The sequence below is a fragment of the Mirounga angustirostris genome, unplaced genomic scaffold (genome assembly GCF_029215605.1).
Source record: "Mirounga angustirostris isolate CCGP_5_RB_7025 unplaced genomic scaffold, mMirAng1.0.hap1 SCAF_5, whole genome shotgun sequence".
NCBI lineage: Eukaryota > Metazoa > Chordata > Mammalia > Carnivora > Phocidae > Mirounga > Mirounga angustirostris.
Genome location: NW_026991713.1, coordinates 87,179,635 through 87,200,738, shown reverse-complemented (window position 1 = coordinate 87,200,738; position 21,104 = coordinate 87,179,635). Strand labels below are relative to the sequence as shown.

At 35.9% G+C, this 21,104-nt stretch overlaps 1 protein-coding gene across 2 annotated transcripts; it reads right to left on the bottom strand.

Annotated features, from left to right (window-relative positions):
• Positions 1–10,366: 10,366 nt before the first annotated feature.
• Positions 10,367–20,084, bottom strand: RERGL (RERG like). 2 transcript variants are annotated; one of them, XM_045873791.3, is made up of 5 exons: positions 19,763–20,084; positions 18,442–18,498; positions 14,575–14,648; positions 13,277–13,425; positions 10,367–10,956 (listed from the first exon to the last, which is right to left on the bottom strand). In XM_045873791.3, the coding sequence occupies exons 1-5, from the start codon at positions 19,863–19,865 to the stop codon at positions 10,674–10,676; spliced, it is 666 nt and encodes a 221-aa protein (XP_045729747.1). In that variant the 5' UTR covers positions 19,866–20,084; the 3' UTR covers positions 10,367–10,673. The 2 variants fall into 2 exon arrangements, with proteins under 2 accessions (XP_045729747.1, XP_045729748.1); XM_045873792.3 differs by lacking the exon at positions 18,442–18,498.
• Between the last annotated feature and the right edge of the window lie 1,020 nt (positions 20,085–21,104).

Here is a 21,104-nt window from a genome sequence, read left to right as displayed (position 1 = left end):
TTCAGAATCATGACTTTAAAGATACTAGCTGGGCTTGAAAAAAGCATGGAAGTTATTAGAGAAACCCTTTCTGGAGAAATAAAAGAACTAAAATCCAACCAAGTCAAAATCAAAAAGGCTATTAATGAGGTGCAATAAAAAATGGGGGCGCTAACTGCTAGAATAAATGAGGCAGAATAGAAAATCAGTGATATAGAAGACCAAATGATGGAAAATAAGGAAGCTGAGAAAAAGAGATAAACAACTACTGGATCACAAGGGCAGAATTCGAGAGATAAGCAATACCATGAGACGAAACAACATTAGAATAATTGGAATCCCAGAAGAAGAAGAAAGAGAGAAAGAGGTAGAAGGTATATTGGAGCAAATTATAGCAGAGAACTTCCCTAATTTGGGGAAGGAACCAGGCATCAAAATCCAGGAGGCACAAAGAACCCCTCTCAAAATCAATAAAAATAGGTCAACAGCCCGACATCTAATAGTAAAACTTACAAGTCTCAGAGACAAAGAGAAAATCCTGAAAGCAGCTCAGGAGAAGAGATCTGTAACCTACAATGGTAGAAACATTAGATTGGCAACAGACCTATCCACAGAGACTGGGGAGGCCAGAAAGGACTGCATGATATATTCAGAGCACTAAATGAGAAAAATAGGCAGCCAAGAATACTATATCCAGCTAGGCTGTCATTGAAAATTGAAGGAGAGATAAAAAGCTTCCAGGACAAACAAAAACTAAAGGAATTTGCAAACACAAAACCAGCCCTACAAGAAATCTTGAAAGGGGTCCTCTAAGCAAAGAGAAAACCTAAAAACAGCATAGACCAGAAAGGAACACAGACAATATACAGTAATAGTCACCTTACAGGCAATGCAATGGCACTAAATGCCTATCTTTCAAAGTTACCCTGAATGTAAATGGGCTAAATGCTCCAATCAAAAGACACAGGCTATCAGATTGGATAAAAAAACAAGACCCATTGATATGCGGTCTGCAAGAGACTCATTTTAGACCCAAAGACACCCCCAGATTGAAAGTGAGGGGGTGGAAAACCATTTACCATGCTAATGGACACCAAAAGAAAGCTGGGGTGGCAATCCTTATATCAGACAAATTAGATTTTAAACCAAAGACTGTAATAAGAAATGAAGAAGACATTATATCCTACTTAAAGGGTCTATCCAACAAGAAGATCTAACAACTGTAAATATCTATGCCCTTGACATGGGAGCAGCCAATTATATAAGGCAATTAATAACAAAAGCAAAGAAACACATCAACAACAATACAATAATAGTGGGGGACTTTCACACCCCCCTCACTGAAATGGACAGATCATCTAAGCAAAAGATCAACAAGGAAATAAAGACTTTAAATGCCACACTGGACCAAATGGACTTCACAGATGTATTCAAAACATTCCATCCCAGAGCAACAGAATACACATTCTTCTCTAGTGCCCATGGAACATTCTCCAGAATAGATCACATCCTAGGTCATAAATCAGATCTCAACCAGTACCAAAAGATTGGGATCATTCCTCGCATATTTTTAGACCACAATGCTTTGAAACTAGAATTCACTCACAAGAGGAAAGTTGGAAAGAACTCAAATACATGGAGGCTAAAGAGCATCCTACTAAAGAATGAATGGGTCAAACAGGAAATTAAAGAAGAATTTAAAAAATTCATGGAAATCAATGAAAATGAAAACACAACTGTTCAAAATCTTTGGGATGCAGCAAAGGCAGTCCTAAGAGGAAAGTATATAGCAATACAAGCCTTTCTCAAGAAACAAGAAAGGTCTCAAATACACAACCTAACCCTACACCTAAAGGAGCTAGAGAAAAAACAGCAAATAAAGCCTAAACCCAGCAGGAGAAGAGAAATAATAAAGATCAGAGCAGAAATCAATGAAATAGAAACCAAAAGAACAGTAGAACAGATCAATGAAACTAGGAGCTGGTTCTTTGAAAGAATTAACAAGATTGATAAACCCCTGGCCAGACTTATCAAAAAGAAAAGAGAAAGGACCCAAAATCATGATCAACAAAATCATGAATGAAAGAGGAGAAATCACAGCCAACACCAAAGAAATACAAACAATTATAAGAACATATTATGAGCAACTCTATGCCAGCAAATTAGATAACCTGGAAGAAATTGATGCATTCCTAGAGATGTATCAGCTACCAAAATTGAACCAGGAAGAAATAGAAAACCTGAACAGCCTATAACCACTAAGGAAATTGAAGCAGTCATCAAAAATCTCCGAACAAACAAAAGCCCAGGGTCAGATGGCTTCCCAGGGGAATTCTACCAAACATTTAAAGAATTAATACCTATCCTTCTGAAACTGTTCCAAAAAATAGAAATGGAAGGAAAACTTCCAAACTCGTTTTATGAGGCCACCATTACCTTGATCCCCAAACCAGACAAAGACCCCATCAAAAAGGAGAATTACAGACCAATATCCTTGATGGACATGGATGCAAAAATTCTCACCAAAATACTAGCCAATAGGATCCAACAGTACATTAAAACGATTATTTACCACGACCAAGTGGGATTTATCCCTGGGCTGCAAGGTTGGTTCAACATCCACAAATCAATCAATGTGATACAATACATTAATAAAAGAAAGAACAAGAACCATATGATCCTCTCAATAGATGCAGAAAAAGCATTTGACAAAGTACAGCATCCTTTCTTGATCAAAACTCTTCAGAGTATACGCATAGAGGGTACATACCTCAATATCATAAAAGCCATCTATGAAAAACCTACAGCGAATATCATTCTCAACGGGGAAAAACTGAGAGCTTTCCCCCTAAGGTCAGGAATGCAGCAGGAATGTCCACTATCACCACTGCTATTCAACATAGTATTAGAAGTCCTAGCCACAGCAATCAGACAAGAAAAAGAAATAAAAGGCATCCAGATCGGCAAAGAAGAAGTCAAACTCTCACTCTTTGCAGATGATATGATACTTTATGTGGAAAACCCAAACGACTTTACCCCAAAACTGTTAGAACTCATACAGGAATTCAGTAAAGAGGCAGGATATAAAATCAGTGCACAGAAATCAGTGGCATTCCTATACACCAATAACAAGACAGAAGAAAGAGAAATTAAGGAGTCAATCCCATTTACAATTGCAGCCAAACTATAAGATACCTAGGAATAAATCTAACCAAAGAAGCAAAGAATCTGTACTTGGAAAACTATAAAATACTCATGAAAGAAATTGAGGAAGATACAAAGAAGTGGAAAAATGTTCCATGCTCATGGATTGGAAGAACAAATATTGTGAAGATGTCAGTGCTACCTAGAGCAATCTACACATTTAATGCAATCCCCATCAAAATACCATCCACTGTTTTCAAAGAAATGGAACAAATAATCCTAAAATTTATATGGAACCAGAAACGACTCTGAATAGCCAGAGGAATGTTGAAAAAGAAAAGCAAAGCTGGCGGCATCACAATTCCGGACTTCCAGCTCTATTACAAAGCTGTCATCATCAAAACAGTATGGTACTGGCACAAAGACAGACACATAGATCAATGGAACAGAAGAGAGCCCAGAAATGGACCCTCAACTCTATGGTCAACTAATCTTCGACAAAGCAGGAAAGAATGTCCAATGGAAAAAAGACAGTCTCTTCAACAAATGGTGTTGGGAAAATTAGACAGCCACGTGCAGAAGAATGAAACTGGACCATTTCCTTACACCACTCACAAAAATAGACTCCAAATGGTTGAAAGACCTCAATGTGAGACAGGAGTCCATCAAAATCCTAAAGGAGAACACAGGCAGCAACCTCTTCGACCTCAGCTGCAGCAACTTCTTCCTAGAAACATCGCCAAAGGCAAGGGAAGCAAGGGCAAAAATGAACTATTGGGACTTCATCAAGATAAAAAGCTTTTGCACAGCAAAAGAAACAGTCAACAAAACCAAAAGACAACCGACAGAATGGGAGAAGATATTTGCAAATGACATATCAGATAAAGGGCTAGTATCCAAAATCTATAAGGATCTTATCAAACTCAACACCCAAAGAACAAAGAATCCAATCAAGAAATGGGCAGAAGACATGAACAGACATTTTTCCAACAAAGACATCCAAATGGCCAACAGACACATGAAAAAGTGCTCAACATCACTCGGCATCAGGGAAATCCAAATCAAACCTCAATGAGATACCACCTCACACAGTCAGAATGGCTAAAATTCACAAGTCAGGAAATGACAGATGGTGGCGTGGATGCAGAGAAAAGGAAACCCTCCTACACTGTTGGTGGGAATGCAAGCTGGTGCAGCCACTCTGGAAAATAGTATGGAGGTTCCTCAAAAAGTTGAAAATAGAGCTACCATACGATCCAGCAATTGCACCACTGGATATTTACCCCAAAGATACAAATGTAGGGATCCAAAGGGGTACGTGCACCCCAATGTTTATTGCAGCAATGTCCACAATAGCCAAACTGTGGAAAGAGCCAAGATGTCCATCGACAGATGAATGGATAAGAAGATGTGGTGTATATATACAATGGAATATTATGCAGCCATCAAAAAGAATGGGATCTTGCCATTTGCAATGATGTGGATGGAACTGGAGGGTGTTATGCTGAGCAAAATAAGCCAATCAGAGAAAGACATGTATCATATGACCTCACTGATATGAGGAATTCTTAATCTCAGGAAACAAACTGAGGGTGGCTGGAGTGGTAGGGGGTGGGAGGGATGGGGTGGCTGGGTGATAGACACTGGGGAGGGTATGGGCTATGGTGAGCACTGTGAATTGTGCAAGACTGTTGAATCTCAGATCTGTACCTCTGAAACAAATAATGCAATATATGTTAAGAAAAAAAAAAAGAAGATAGCAGGAGGGGAAGAATGAAGGGGGGAAATCGGAGGGGGAGACGAACCATGAGAGATGATGGACTCTGAAAAACAAACTGAGGGTTCTAGAGGGGAGGGGGGTGGGAGGATGGGTTAGCCTGGTGATGGGTATTAATGACAGCACATTCTGCATGGAGCACTGGGTGTTACACACAAACAATGAATCATGGAACACTACATCTAAAACTAATGATGTAATGTATGGTGATTAACATAACAAGAAAAAATTTTTAAAAAAACCTCTCTTATTGTGGAGATAGTTGTGTAAGTAAAATATAGACTTCTTTTAGTCTAGGCCTTAAAATTTTCTGATAAAAGTCAATCAACTGGTTATTTTTTAAATAATTGTTTTTTGAATGAATTAAACATTCTACCTCCAACTCAACCCAAGAATTTTACCCCCCAGATGTGTTTGCATGTAGAACTATACCCACAGTGTGCAAAACTGAATAATTTATTACCTTGAAAGTAAATTAATATCTGGAAAAAATACCAGTCTAATTTGTGTTTGAATGTTTCCAAGTGTCTAGTTATTAAGTAGTCATTCTCAGTCCTATAAAATGATCTGTATACTATGGCAGTAACTCACAGTCATACTTTCATATATATGGCAAGTAATTTTTCATCTCTTACTCATCTTCAATGTTCTGTTTTTGTTTTTGTTTTTGTTTTCTTAACTTTTTATGCCTTAGTGGTTCCAGGATTACTAAATGTTGGTGAAATTCTATATTGCAACAACACTTTATAGTCTGCTAATTCCCTCCTTAGATGAACTTACATTTCCATTATTAAAAGTAAACTTAAATTGTATCTTTTTCCAAAAGAAAGAAAAACAATCTGTTTGGCAGTTTATACATTTGAAAATTATGATGACCTTCTTCTTTGCTTTGAAATAATACATTGTCATTATAAAGTATATTTCCAATTTATAGTGTGTCTTTTTTTCCTTTGGGAATTTAAAATACTTTAAATAATTTGGGCTTTGCCTGATTCCCCCAGAATTGTAGACTATGACTGATAACTGCCTTTAGAATCCCTAATAGCTAAATTACAATTATTATGCAAAATCCTACAATAGACAGTTATATGGATTATTAAATGACTTTGCCTTTTTTGCAAACTGTAATCATTTTCCTTTATTAGCTGAAGGATTTCATAATTTAAGGAAGATGAGAAACCTATAAGTCACGCTTTCAAATAAGGAACATGGATATTGCAAACATTAAATTCCCCCATAAAAATGTTAAGGCATCATTAAACTAGGTTCAGATTAATACAATTCAGTCAACTCCAGTTAGATATCTCCCATAATAAGCTGAAACAATACCTAGTCATCTAAGATGTAAAATATTTTACTACAGCCAATTTATAATCCTATAAAACATACAGGTATCATTCAACCTCTTTATTAATAGTGCATGCCTTGTATTAAATCAAAACCATTTTAAAGGCCCCTCCCTTTTGGCATTCCCTTCCTCAGCTGTTGCCCCTCATTATCTTTTTTGCTAGAAGCAGCCTAGCCTCGTGCTAGAACTTAACTATCTCTGAGATTTATAGACACACTTGCTACCCTCCACCTACAATATTCTATGGTCCAATGTTGATATATTTGTTTCTCTGTAAGCAGATATGGTTTTCTCACTTTGGAAAACAGTAATTCATTATTAAGTTTTTGCAAGTTGCTTTACATGTGAATTACATTCCCAAGAAAACTAACAGTGGGACAACCTCAGGTTCTGGACTATTTTGAAGCTGGTTGGAAGAATCCTTTTTTCACTGTTTTTCCCCAAGAAGAAAGCCAAATATTTTGTATTGTCTGAATTGCCGAAAGTTTTAATGAGTTATCTGTTCTGATTATCTATTATCACATAACAACTCCAAAGCAATGGTTTAACAACCCCCAAACATCGACGATATTAATTATACTCACAAACCTGCAATTGGGGCAAGATTCTGTGGGCTGACTCATCTCTGCTCTATTTGGCATCGGCTAGTCCAAGGTTAGAGGCTAGAATCACCTGAAGATTTGCTCATATGTTGGGTGACTGTGTGGTTACTAATTCCATGTGGTATCTCCAGTCAGGTGCCTTCAGGGCAGCCTGATTCCTACATGTTGACTCGTGGCTCCCAAAGCTGAGTCCCAGGGAGGCACAGAAGGGACAGCTGAGAACAGATGACAAGGAACAGATGGGAGCTCTAGCACCTTTCCCAACCTGGTCTCCTAAGTCCTACCCATTACTCCCACCTTCTTCTGTTTGTTAAAAGAGAGTCAACAAGGGTGATCCACAATCATGGAGCGGGGAATTAGACTTAACCTTTTTGATGGGAGAAGTGTCAAAAAATGTGTGAACATGTTTTAAAACTGTCACAGCATAAAAGGGGAAATTAATCCAATACTTTTAAATATCACTCTGGAAAATAATCAAGTGTGCATTTCTAAAGTTGCTTCACAGAAACTGCACTTAAAATGTAAATATTTTTTTTAATGTAAAACTGGTTTTTTTCCCGGTTGAGGTAAATTGAAAAATAAAGTTGTGATATGATGGTTTAATATACATATATATTGTAAAATGATTGCCACAGTCAAACTGCAATCAAGTTAATTAACACATCACCTCACATAATTATCGTGTGTGTGTGTGTGTGTGTGTGTGTATGAGAACGTCTGTTTACATCACTATGTTCCATTGACTCCTTATAACGAGACGTGTCATCCCAAGTCATCCTGACAAGAAATCAAGGTACAATAAATGAAATTTAAAAATATATACAAGTATTAATATCCTTAACAGAGGAATTTTGAACTCTGACTCATCACAGACACATATGCATGGATTAAACTATTAAAGAATTTCCATACCATTTTGACATTAGAGTTCTTATATATAACATGAATTAATAGGTTGTTTTTCACACAAAATCATCCTAAAAGAATCTTTCTTAAACTGGGAAAATAATTTTAAAGAATGAAGACCAAATCTCTAAAACTGAGATTACCCAAAAGAATAATGAGAAAAAAATAAAATGAAAACATTAAGCTATAATGGTTAAACTGATATATATATATATTTACATATACACATATACATATAAAGTTACTCAATATTGACACTATAAAAGATTAACAAAATCCCTATAAATAGTTGACCAAAAATATTGTATCACTGAATTTGCTAGAATAACATTACACAATAAAAGTTTCTCATTTACATAGCAATCTAATCTGAATGTTCTGAGTTGATAGAAAGCTTCCCTAAGCTTGAGATATTAGTGCGAGCCATAAGAGGACTGTGCCTCATTACACGGAGGTTACCAGGAAGTTCATTATCCCATTTGCCAGGCTTTAAAAGGTACACTTGGTTGTCTCCCCTTTGTATGTTAGGAAAGGTGGCACATGGTATAGATTTCTAGGCAGCCATCGTTGGTTTTGCCAGCTGGTCAGAGATCAGTATAAAATAAAACTGGAAGGGCGCCTGGGTGGCTCAGTTGGTTAAGCGACTGCCTTCGGCTCAGGTCATGATCCTGGAGTCCCAGGATCAAGTCCCACATCGGGCTCCCTGCTCAGCAGGGAGTCTGCTTCTCCCTCTGACCCTCTTCCCTCTCATGCTCTCTCTCATTCTCTCTCTCTCTCAAATAAATAAATAAAATCTTAAATAAATAAATAAAATAAAACAAAACTGGAAGACAGTGAAAGAAAGACTAGAGAAAAAGTGTATGAATGGATCTCTCAGAGAGGGCATAAAATATACAGATCTCTGTGTATCATGTTACTGCCCATCAGAGAGCATCCACCAATGAGAAGTTACTTTGCCCTGCAGATATCAACCTGCCTCTTTTCTTGGCCATCCTTATGCTTACAAAATGGATCCAGGATAATAGTGGTCATAGTGGCATGGATGGAAACAATGCCTGGGCTTATAATATGGAGTTTGCCTCAATATAGCTGATTGAGCATGTCACTTCTAAGTTTCCAACCAGCCAGTGTTAGAAACGGAGCCTCTGCCCCGGACATAGCATTATATATATCTTTGGGGGCTGAGTGGGTGGATAACAGGCAGCAAGTTACATGCCAGCATCCAGCTTCTACTCTTCCAGGATTCTATCACCTGCGCTGATATTGATGAGCACAGTTCGATGGCAACATCCCCACTACCAATTCTGACCTGTAAGCACAGTCACTGTTAAGCTTCTCAAAGCTGTCTGTACCTCCTCACTTCCTCAGTAAAGGAAATTCCTCGAATTGTCCCAAGCAACACAGTAAGATGGCGGGTTCTTGGGCCAACGTATACCATATCAGTTCTAACTCCCCTATCTTTATGAATGTTCTGAACTATTTTGTATTCTACTACACAATGTCTTATTATTTCCACTACTTTCACTCTAGTGTATCAAGGCCAGGCTCCTAAGGAAGAGCGAAGCTACATGGATGAGCTCTAGGTGTCCCTCCTATAATGTGGAATCATGACTCGTGGCGAGTAACGGCATGTCAATGAATTCTCCCCTTTGCAGCCTAATGCTGTGTCACCTGTGCCCCGTTTGCCTACCACCCTCTACTCAAGATCTTCTTCCGCCTTGGCCCCCAGTTTCCTGCCAATACATGCTAACCAATGTATGTAGCGTTGCTTGCATCCTCAGTTTAACTTCTCGGAGATCTAACCTTAATTATCAGTGATGGCTGAAGTTAGGTCTAGGACCATGACTTGCAATGCAGCGAGGCCAGTGGCAGTGGTACTGAAGTCCGGAGGGTAAACAGTTGATTTCTTAAGGAAACAGTACTCGAAGAAATCTGAGAAGGCCCAACATGTTTGTCTAATACAATATTTCTTTCAGGGCAATAAGGTCTTCAAGGTTATATATTTACCAACCAGCATTTACTTTCTCTTTCCCTGTGATGTATGGATCTCTATATGAACTAAAACAACTAATCTTTTTTATATGAAAAGCTGTATAAGGTAATCTCTCTGTGATAATTACCCTCCTTAGCAAAGAATACGAAGAGAGGCAGAATTTTTCATCATCAGACCAAATACAGACTATACTTACAGGCAAGGAATTTAGCTTCTCAAGGCCTAAGTTATAAGTAAAATAAGTAGTATGAGTAATAAGTATTTTTCAAAATTAAAATTTTCAGAATTAAATTCATGCAGTTCGACTAAATTGTGAACTTCCACAAATTCATAAATTCAGCACTATAACATATTAACTATACAAAATATCACTCAAAAGAAATAAATAAAAGAAAGGTCGGGGCGCCTGGGTGGCTCAGTCGTTAAGCGTCTGCCTTTGGCTCAGGTCATGATCCCAGGGTTCTGGGATCGAGCCCCGCATCAGGCTCCCTGCTCGGCGGGAAGCCTGCCTCTCCCTCTCCCACTTCCCCTGCTTGTGTTCCCTCTCTCTCTGTGTCTCTCTCTGTTAAATAAATAAAATCTTTAAAAAAAAAAAGAAAGGTCAACTGAGACCTATGGAACGGTAGTTTAATAAAATTATTAAGCAGAGTTTATTTGGCAAGGTAAACTGCATAGCAATGCATCAGTAGTTATAGTGTTATTCTATGTAAAAAAGAACAAGGTTTAGTGTGAAGCAGGGTGTACAAGATTCAAACAACCAAAAAGGCAAAGTATGTATTTGAAAACACAGCTGTGGCTTATGTTCGGTCATTTCATATCTCGAAGAGTATTATTTAAAAAAAATGCATACAAAGGGTACATTTAATTATCACGTGACTATTTGGAACTCTCTGATATAATAAGTCCCCTAGGATTATATGTCTGCTAAACAGATTTCCGTCTCTTTCCAAATACATTATTGATCAATTTAGCCATTGATTTCGATCCACTGGGTCTTCTCTTTTCTTTGAGTTTGAAGTTTGTCAGGATGTCCTTGATAATTCTGGTAAACATCATTTGTACCTCCAGAGACTGGTCTGCTGCAGACAATTCACAGAACTGGCACTGGTTATCCAGAGCCAGCTTCTGTCCTTCTTCCCAGCCAACCTCTCGGACATGACACAGATCTCGCTTGTTACCAACCAAAAGCACGGCAGATCCCACAGCTCTGAAATACAGAACACAATTCTGGCAAGATTATTTTAACCTTTTTTTTTTTCTCATTAAGTAGGTTTATATCAAAAGGAATTACAGACCAAAAGAAAAAAAAAATAGTGTGTGTGTGTTCCTTATCGTCATATGTATGTGTATGACACATATCCCCATTTACTTACAAAATTACGTTAGATAGAACGTAGTGTGTGACCCAAAAGCAGCAAGACTCTTAAAGCATAGGATCTGCATTGATATAAACCTATTCTTGAATTATGACTGTTTACTAATAAGGCATGACTGTTACTTTTCAACTTCACTTTCAACTTTCCTATATGTAAAACAATGGCAAAACAGCACTCATTATGCAGAATTCTCATAGAGATCAAATTAAATGATGGATATAAAAATACCTAGCAGAGTGACAGCCAACAAAAGATGCTTACCAAGTATTATTTTTCATTTCCTTATCAGTTGAAAGAGGAAGACTAATGTCTCTTTACTGAAGAGTTACTGTAATTGAACAATTTAGATATAATTTTCCCAGGGAAAATATTACTCAATACGCGCTGCTGTTTGTTCTTTGTTAATATCCATTATACTATACTCTAGAGAAAAATGTTATGATCTTATGACCTTGTATGATTTTTCTATTTATTTAAGAAATATGTTTTTTTTGTTAAGATAATGTCTTCAGCAAATATCAATATATCAATATTTCTCCTTGGTTGTAGTGACACATTTCTAAAACAGAATTTGAAGGATATAGTAAGACAACTAGTCCTCAAATGCTATGGAACTCTGCCAAGTTATCTACTTTAGGGGGAAAAGATGGATAAATGCAGGCTGCAACTCTGAAGAGATACCGTCTTTATATTCTGCTCAAAGTTGGTTTCATTCACATGATGGTGTGAGTGGTGAGGGGGAAAGCACAGTATGTGTTAGGCTTTTGAGGGTATTTCTATCTTTTTCTGTATAGTTCAGAAAATTATTGTAAAGAATTAATGGGGAAGGGTAAGTGAAATATTTTGAAGACTCACAAATATCAGATGCAATTTTATAAAACAGTAACATATTTTGCTATTCTAGTCTATCTACAGATTGAGAACTGGAAATATTTGAAAAATTATTTAGTGCATTAAGAAAATTGCCTGAAAAACATCAAGTATAGGTGTTTTTATGTTTTTGAGTGTTCTTAAGTGATTCTTTTGATTTGGAGGAATAGCAAAAGAAGTTTATTACTATCCTTTACCTAAGTTATGCTGCCTAAATATGAGGCATTTAATGCTTAAAACAATGGAGTTCAAATAAAACTCTGTAATATTAGAGGAAATCAGAGCTGTGAGGTACCTTAGAAGAATCACATCCTTTTCTCCTACCATGTTTCTATCAGTTTTATAATCAGAATAATTAGGTCTAGAGATTAAAGTGGTTTACCTAAGGTCAATCAGATCTAAACAAGAATGTATGCCAGTTGACTCCAGGGAAATACCCTTTATCAATTATTATCTATGGTTTCTTGATAGTGGGCATTTAAAATAGATATAAAAACACATATATGAATTTTCAGTACTAATACTGTGTTTCTTGATTCCCAGATTAGAATGTTATTTCAGACTCTAAGGGCAGATCTGATCCAGAGCACAAAGGAACGTTTATATCAGCATGTTGAACAAACATAAATATTTTAAATGCAAAAGGCTAAAACAAAAAATAAGGAAAGCTAAATGGGAAATTCGTATGGTTAAACTTATATCTACTAATACAAGAAGGTTTAAGGCACAGTTCTGTCTTCCTTCATAGTTACTCGTGTCAAAACAACTAACAATGGGAAATCATTGACCAGCTCTTTATTTTAGGAGGTGAAACAGAGAAAAATGTATTCTCATACTTAGAATTTGTAATGGTTTGACTAATCAGTCTATTTTGCTTTGATAGATTGAACAACCCAATCACTAGGAATTGGATGCCAAATGTAATGAATTTGGATTTATTTAGTATCCTTAACATTTTTGTGGGAATGAAAAGGTTGGAAAGTGAACTGTCTTGTGTACAGAGGACTATGATTTTGCAAGTGAGTGTCATGTTAACAATAGAATCTGTCTTGTAAAATAGCCATTTACTCAGAGCAAGTAACTGTTTATGTCAGCCAGGATATAAAGTATTCTCATCTTATTCCTTTTACTACATGTGCAACTCCTGTGGAATGGAAGGTGAATTGTTCAGGGCTGTTAAATTTTGTAATTGGAAGGCTGTATTAAACTCTTCCTAATGATGCTTATAGCTGTATGATGATTTACTCAAAAGAAAGGAGAGAGGAATGAAGAATATCTTACCTTTTACAGTGACTAGTTTGTGGCTCCCGAATTCTGTAGATCAGTGCTTTTGCAAAAGCAAATGAGGACCTGTCACTGATGTCATACACAATAACAAACCCATCTGCCCAGTGCAGCTCACTTGTGAGGGAAATTTTTGCTTTCTGCGGCTGAAAATAAATCAAGCACATTGAGACTGGTGGGATAGTCCACCTGCATTTTACACTTTAGACAATTAATTAATGGAAAACCAGTTCACCTAAAAGAGACTTTAATAAGCCAAAGACTGATATTTTCTAAAATGTAGTTTCTTTGGTCCTCTCTTCCTTATCACTCTTTCTTTAATTAAAAGTGATTAAATGTTTAAAATAAAGAGGAAGTGTAATAAAGTTTTATTATCTATCTCATTTGCAACTTTTCTCTAAGAAAATATCTTTACTTTTTTGAAAGTTGGATAAGCTCTAATAATTGCCCTTTGAATTAATATTCACATATTTGTTTTGAAAAAAGAAAATGTTTTCTATCAATATTAGTAAATGGATTATTTATTGATTTTTGGTACTAGATTTAAATCAGAAAAAAAAAACCACTGATAAGGTTTAGCTAAAAACATTTAAGGGATATTTTACATAGCTAAATGAATCTGTCTCCTGGAGCTGTTCTGAAATCTTGAACAGCTGACCATTCCTTCTCTTATTTAGATAATCCTATTTTAACTTTTTTGTCTTTGAATAGACAAAGGAGTTTGTACTAAAAATCTACCTTGCTTATGGTTTATTGGCAGTGGTTAGTTACAAATACAACTTAGTGAAAATATAAACTGAATTGATAAGCCATTAAACTATTAACTTCCTTTTTTTTAAGATTTTATTTATTTATTTGAGAGAGAGAAGAGAGCACAAGCAGGGGCTGCTGCAGAGGGAGAGGGAGAAGCAGACTCCCCGCCGAGCAGGGAGCCCGACGCCCAGGACCCTGGGATCATGACCTGAGCTGAAGGCAGATGCTTAACTGACTGAGCCACCCAGGCGCCCCTAAAATATTAATTTCTAATAGCTATACTATGACCTCCTAGAAATATAAATGCAACCTAATATTTTTATTTTAAAGAAATTTTACTATAATTTCTGTCATAATTTTAAAGAGAAGCTAGATAATGGAATTTATAATATTAAAAATAATCTCTGAAAACTTTAATTAAAATTGAGAATAAATTTCAGTTTTAAGACTGGCAACTTTATTTTCACTTGCTCTTATCCAATCTTCTTCAAATCATGATTGAAAAAATAAAATAAAATAAAAGCATATTTTGTTTTACTTACTTGAGAACAGGGGTCGTATATTTCTAGATTCAGTTGCTTCCCTTCCAAATACAAATGCTTGCTATAGATAGATTCTGCAAAATATGCATATATTCGTTGCAGTATGGAAATACTCCAGAATAAAAAAAAATAAACTCATATTTGGATTACAGTCTTGCAAATTCAACTGGTTATCTTCTAGTAGAATAGTACAGTGGCTTTTTTTAAATGTTAGTGGTCAAATACATTTATTTGTTATATTTGCTCATATATATATATGTATGCTCATATATATAGATATATATTTCTTACAAATAAACTTCACCACCATACCTATTCAACTATATGCTATTGTGCTTATATACTTATCTTCCATCCTATAACTATGGATGAGTTATCTGTGTTTCTATGTAAGGCCAATCCATTCACTAGGAACTAGTTACCATTTAATCTGATCTACTGAAAGACATGACCCCACCAATTCTACCTCTCTCTTCTGAATCATAAATTGTTCCTCTTTACTATATCATTACTAACAGCTGAATTTCTAACAACAATCCTTTAGAACCCCCAACCTCTTCAACTATTGCCCCATTTCTCTGTTGGCTTTTTTAGTAAATATCTAACTCCCCATGTCCAATTTCTCTCCCCCGTGTTCTTTGAATTATCCCAATCAGGCTTTAGCTCCAATTACTTAACTAAAACTGTTCTTATCAAAATTATGGTTTTAGATTCAATGGCTAATTCTATATCTTGATCTTACTTGCCCTAGTAGCATTAATATAGTCGACCACTCCTACCTCCTTAAAATGTTTCCTTCATGTGGCTTTGAAGGCAACATACTCCCCTGGTTTTTTTTCTTTATTTCTTGTTGCTCTTTATTAATCTTTTTTATTTGTCCCATCATGTCTTCTCACTCTCCAAACATGGGTCCAGTTTATGGATCTCTCCTCTCTATATACTCCCTTGCTAAGCTCATTCAGAGTTTTATAGAACAATTATTGCTAATGAACCCAATTTATATCTGTAGCCTAGAACTCTTCCTTGAACTTCAGATGCAAACAACTCCTGCTATTGCATATCTCCCTTTAGACACCGAATAGACATTTAAACCTGAACACACTTAAAACTGAATCCCAGATCTCACTGAAAAGACTGTTTTTCAGTTTTCCATTTCACTAAATGACATACCCATATCTCCTGCTGATCAGGTTAAAACCTTTAAGTCATCCTTGATCCTGTCTGTCTCTTACCTTCCATATTTATACTATTAAAAATTCCTTTTTACTGTATTTTTAAAGTATATTTTGAATTTGTCTGTTTCTCATCATCTCCATTGTTAATACATCATTATTTTTTGTTTAGATTATTACAAAACCTCCTAATTTATCTCTCTGCTTTACCCCTTTCCTAAATCCCTTCTTATGCCTACTCTATTCTCAACACAGAAACAAAAGTGAACCTTGTACCCAAATCATATCACTTGTCTATCAAATCTCTCCAATGGCTCCCCATCTCACTTGGATAAACCAAAGCCTTTAAAATGCCTAAGAATGGCCCTCATTGTCTAGTCCCACATGACTTCTCTGGCTATTCTCCCTCAAATTCTTTGCACTCGAGCTACACCATCCTCCATACCGTTCCTCAACTTTTTCAGAAAGTTCCTGCCTGAGAATTTTGGTAATTGTTTTTCTTGCCTGGAATGTAATCCTCCAGATATATTCATGGCTCAGTTTTCACCACCTTCATGCCTCTGTTCAAATGTCACCTTCTCAGCAACGTCTACCCTAACTACCCAATTTTAAATGGTCACATACCATATTAGTGCCATTCCACCAGGCTGTTTTTTCTTCATAGCATTTATCAAAATGTGGCATAACTTATACTTAATTTTTTAAATTGACCCTTACTTCTTGAATATAAATCTTATGGGGGCTTGGATAATTGTGTTTTTTGTTCACTGCTATAGCTTCCCTACCTAGAAGAGTATCTGGGACATGGTAGGTGCTCAATAAATATTAGTTAAATGAATAAAGGACTACTTTTCTGTAACTTTTCCTCCAGGGTTTAATAAAAGACCTACTTCTCTCCAAAATGCACACTGACAAAAAAAAATCACGTCCCATTCTGGCAATGTAACCCATAGTTAAAAAGATGTAGCAAACATTTGGGGAACTAACTTCAGGGGGTTAAGAATGAATTTTAAAATCCTTTTAGGTTACATTTAATGAAATTTGCACAGTTTCATTAAGCCTTAAAAGATGTTTTCAGACAATTCCTTCTAACTTCACAGGCTTACTTCTGACTGTGAACCATAAAAGTTCCTTCTAGACATTTAAAAATATCTACTCAAAACTCAAAAACTGCCAGCAGGGGTCACTAACTCTTAACTTTGTAGAATTTTATTATTTTCCCTTTCTGGTCTTCATTTACAAGATGGAGTCATTTTTTGCTAGTTTGTCCTCATGCACGGACGACCTTTTGCTCATTTGGTTGTTTTTTCAAAATGTCTCTAAGTCTTATTTTTTTTAATGGAAATGTACCAGCCAGAAATGTGTACACTTCATTTGTTTATATAATTATATCTTATAAAAGATTAAGGAGATTTTGTTGTTGTTGTTACTGCTGTTATTTTGGGGTATGGTTTTATTTATGTTATGTTTTGCTTTGTTTTGTCATTCTGGAACATTTTTTCATGCCTGACTCCTATTTTGTGTTATATTGACATTTCTGACTGAGGTTTTTGACGTGAGAAATGAGACAATAGGGAATTTCTCTTTCTATGTATTTCTGCTTTCTTTAATCAGTTTCCAAACACCTTCCCTAAAATGTTCACAATGTCATATTGACTGAAATAGTATATTAGATACATGTAGAAAGCGATACAATACTTTAAAGGTACTTTTAAAATTGTCTAATAATTTTAGACATTATCTAAATGCCTAACAATGTCTAACAATTTTAGCCTCCTGAATGGAGGCTAAAAAATATTTTTTGGTGGGGGTAATTGTTTCTTATGGAAAACACATTTGCAATGATAACTTCTATTACTCTAGGAATTATGGAACAAAAAAATCAAAATCATTCCCCTTTATCCCAATTCTCATACATTTTTTTATAAATCTGTTGTACTTGTTTAAAACACAAAAAGCAAAAACCCTTTTCCCTCATGCCTTAAGTCAGGTGAGATATTAGTACCATTATATTGATTAATTGCTGAGCCAAAAATATACTCAAAACTCTGGCAAAATTCCTCACTTTTTATTAATGTCCCACTGTGGTATTTCCCATATGTTATACTAATTCTGATCAAAATAAAAAATAGAACAGAGTTAGTAAAATGATTCTAAGATTATATTAAGGTGCTCTGGCACCTATTTAAGAATTTCTCTGAAACTTAGATAAGCAACCTAGATAATTATGATATGATCTTTAATCAAGGCATAATTTTCCTGTTATTTTCACACTGTTTTACAATTAAAATAAGCTTTATTTTGTAGTTCTAGTGCTTTTGTAATTAATTTGTCCTTATCTTTCAACAGATGTTTATTTAATTTCAGAACTGTTTTATAGTTTACGAAATTATTCATACTCACATGCTTTGCAATATTGGGGGGAGAATCTCAGTTTTAATATTCTTCTAATTCTAGCTTGAAACAAACAGACTTTCTAATCCATCTCACTTAACATCAAGTTGGGTGAATTTTATCATAAAAGAACATTCAATTCAAGTACGTATTTTGGCATTTCCAACCAAAATCTGAATAAATAAGTTGCTTAAAAGTGCAACAATGGAAAATTCTATCAAAATGCTTCAGTGAGCTTAATTGTGATTTAATTAAAATGCTGACATTTTAAAGGTGAAAAAAGTCTCAAGTGGTGACTTACCAAAGTTAGAGGCATATTCTCCAATGAATCGTTTGGTAAGAAACCTTACTGTAAGGGCTGCAAAACAAACATGCTGGATTTAGGGTCTTTTCTGTGTTAGAACACAGACAACTTAGCTATGTACATAAGGTTTTATCTTTCAGCTCAAAAATTACCAAGCATTAATGCAGACCTTAAAGCTTTATTAAATTCTAGTCTAAATAATAGTCAGCAAGATTTTCACTGTACAACTATAAAGATTAAAAGACTAGAAAGAAAGTGATCTGCCTATTCAAATCACTAGGTAATTAATTCATGAATGCAAACAGGTAAGACAGCTTACTTTATGTAACAGAAACAGAGTTCTCATTAAGTTTGAGATTCAAGAACTATAACATCTCTTTATATTCTTTATTGGATTAAATCTGGCTCCAAGATGCCACGTGCTAATAGGAACAAGGACAAGATCAAGCATTGACAGGATTGGTACTTCAACATCCAGGAAACCACAAAAAGGACTCCTAGTGTCAGTTTATCTTGTTGTAGCTCCTGGGTTTGGCCAGGTGTACGGTTCAGGACTTCCACTGGTGACATCCTGACCATCATAATGGAACCGAAAACAAAATCCAGTAAAATAAAACAAAACCATGGCTTCCAAAGTTAGGGCAGCTGTAGTTCAGTCCCCAAGCATCTATGAAACCATGCCCATCCTAAGTTTTTTCACCTCAATAATGTTGCATTTAAAAAATAATCCAAGCCAATAGACAACAGTAAGTGCTGGGTGGCTCAGTTTGTTAAGCACCTGACTTCAGCACAGGTCATGATCTTAGGGTCCTGGGATTAAGCCCTGCCCTGGGCTCCACACTCAGCAGAGAGTCTACTTCTCCCATTCCCTCTCCGTCTGCTCCTTCCCCTGCTCATGCTCTCCCTCTCTCTCTCTCTCTCAAGAAAATAAAAATAAATAAAAATATTTAAAAAAAAAAATCCACAGGTCTCCATGAACTTTTCTCCACCCTTAGTCTCAGAGGGGAAGAATAATTCCAAGACTATTGTTTGGCTACTAGTGGATGTGAGGGCAGGTGTGTTGGAGTGAGAAGTAGGTGGGACAATGATGGAGGGATTTACCATGATTCCTATGAATTTTAAACAAAGTATAAATTAACACTTCAGTTATCTTTCTCAAACCATCTATAAATGCTATAAATATACAGTTAATTGCACTATTTACTAAAAAAATGAAAACTGCTAATGAAAAATAATATACATAATTATATAGGTATATCTATCTGTTAGGTCAATATATTCCTCTCTGAACCATTTCATAGGAAACAACACCACTCACCAGATTTGCCTGTTCCTTCACCACCCAAGACAGCAAGCTTCACATCATTCATCTTGTCTTTCTGCTCCTGTCTTCTGGAGCTATACTGACTTGAGTACAGCATGTGCTTTTTAAAATACTTTTTATTAATCCTGCTATCATTTCTCTAAGGCCAACTCCGCCCCATACTCCTACCATCCAATAATAACTTTAAAAATGTTTTCCTGGAGTCTTTTTAAACATACTACATTAAAAGCAACAACAACACTGCAGTTACTATTTAGACATAAAGTCTTCTTAAGTTAAATAGCTAAGAATTTCACAGAAATTCTGCAGAAGAATTTCTTAACTAAGCTAAGAAAGCTTAGCTCCCAATCCTCTGTTTTTATGTACATAGAATCTACCCTCCTCTGGGACCTAGAAAAATGATTTCATTAGGAAAGTTTTTAGATGATGTGTATACATTCCTGTAAATCTACTTAGATTGGATCAGTTTTGGTATTTTTTAAAGATTTTATTTATTTATTTGAGAGATTGAGACAGAGATAGCGAGAGAGAACAGGAGCAGGGAGGAGAGGGAGAAGCAAGCTCCCCGCGGAGCAGGGAGCCCAATGCGGGGCTCTATCTCAGGACCCTGGGATCATGACCTGAGCCGAAGGCAGATGCTTAACCGACTGAGCCACCCAGGTGCCCCTCGGGTTTGATTTTTTCTATTAATACCTGAGCCTACATTTTCTTGGACTTCTTTTGTGAAAGGCAGGGGAATAAGTTAACTCAGTCGTGAAAAGAAATGAGAGAAGGAAGAAGATGGCTACCTCAGATGTATTAGTTTAGGGTTGACAGCAGGGCACATAAATACCCAGCACATGTTTTTGAGTCACGTGAGGCTCTCAATGAGATATATGGACACAAAGGGTTTTACAATGTCTTTCTTAATAAAAAATCTCTCCCTCTCTCTCTCTCTTTTACATTTTATGCCAATAGACATCAGTAGGTTTCTGAGAAAAAAAAATAAACCAAACAGCTTCATGTTGCTTAAAAAGCAATAAACAGAAACCTACCACGTTTCCTTCTATAGTACTTTATAAATAGGAAAAAAAGAAATTCAAAAAAAGGAATAAAATTTGGAAGGGATATTGTGATATAATTCACTCCTGCTATGACATAAAGAGGTAAACTTAATATGCAAAATGATGAGTCTTTCAAACTTTTAACCATTTTTCCCTACTACAAATCCCTGCATTACTTTCTTCCCTTTTTCTTTCCCTAACTGTATATGTATAAATCGGAGGGTTGAGAAAAGAGTACAACAACAAATACAAGAATTCAACCTTGTCTACTAAATTTTGAGGCCCAGGTAAAG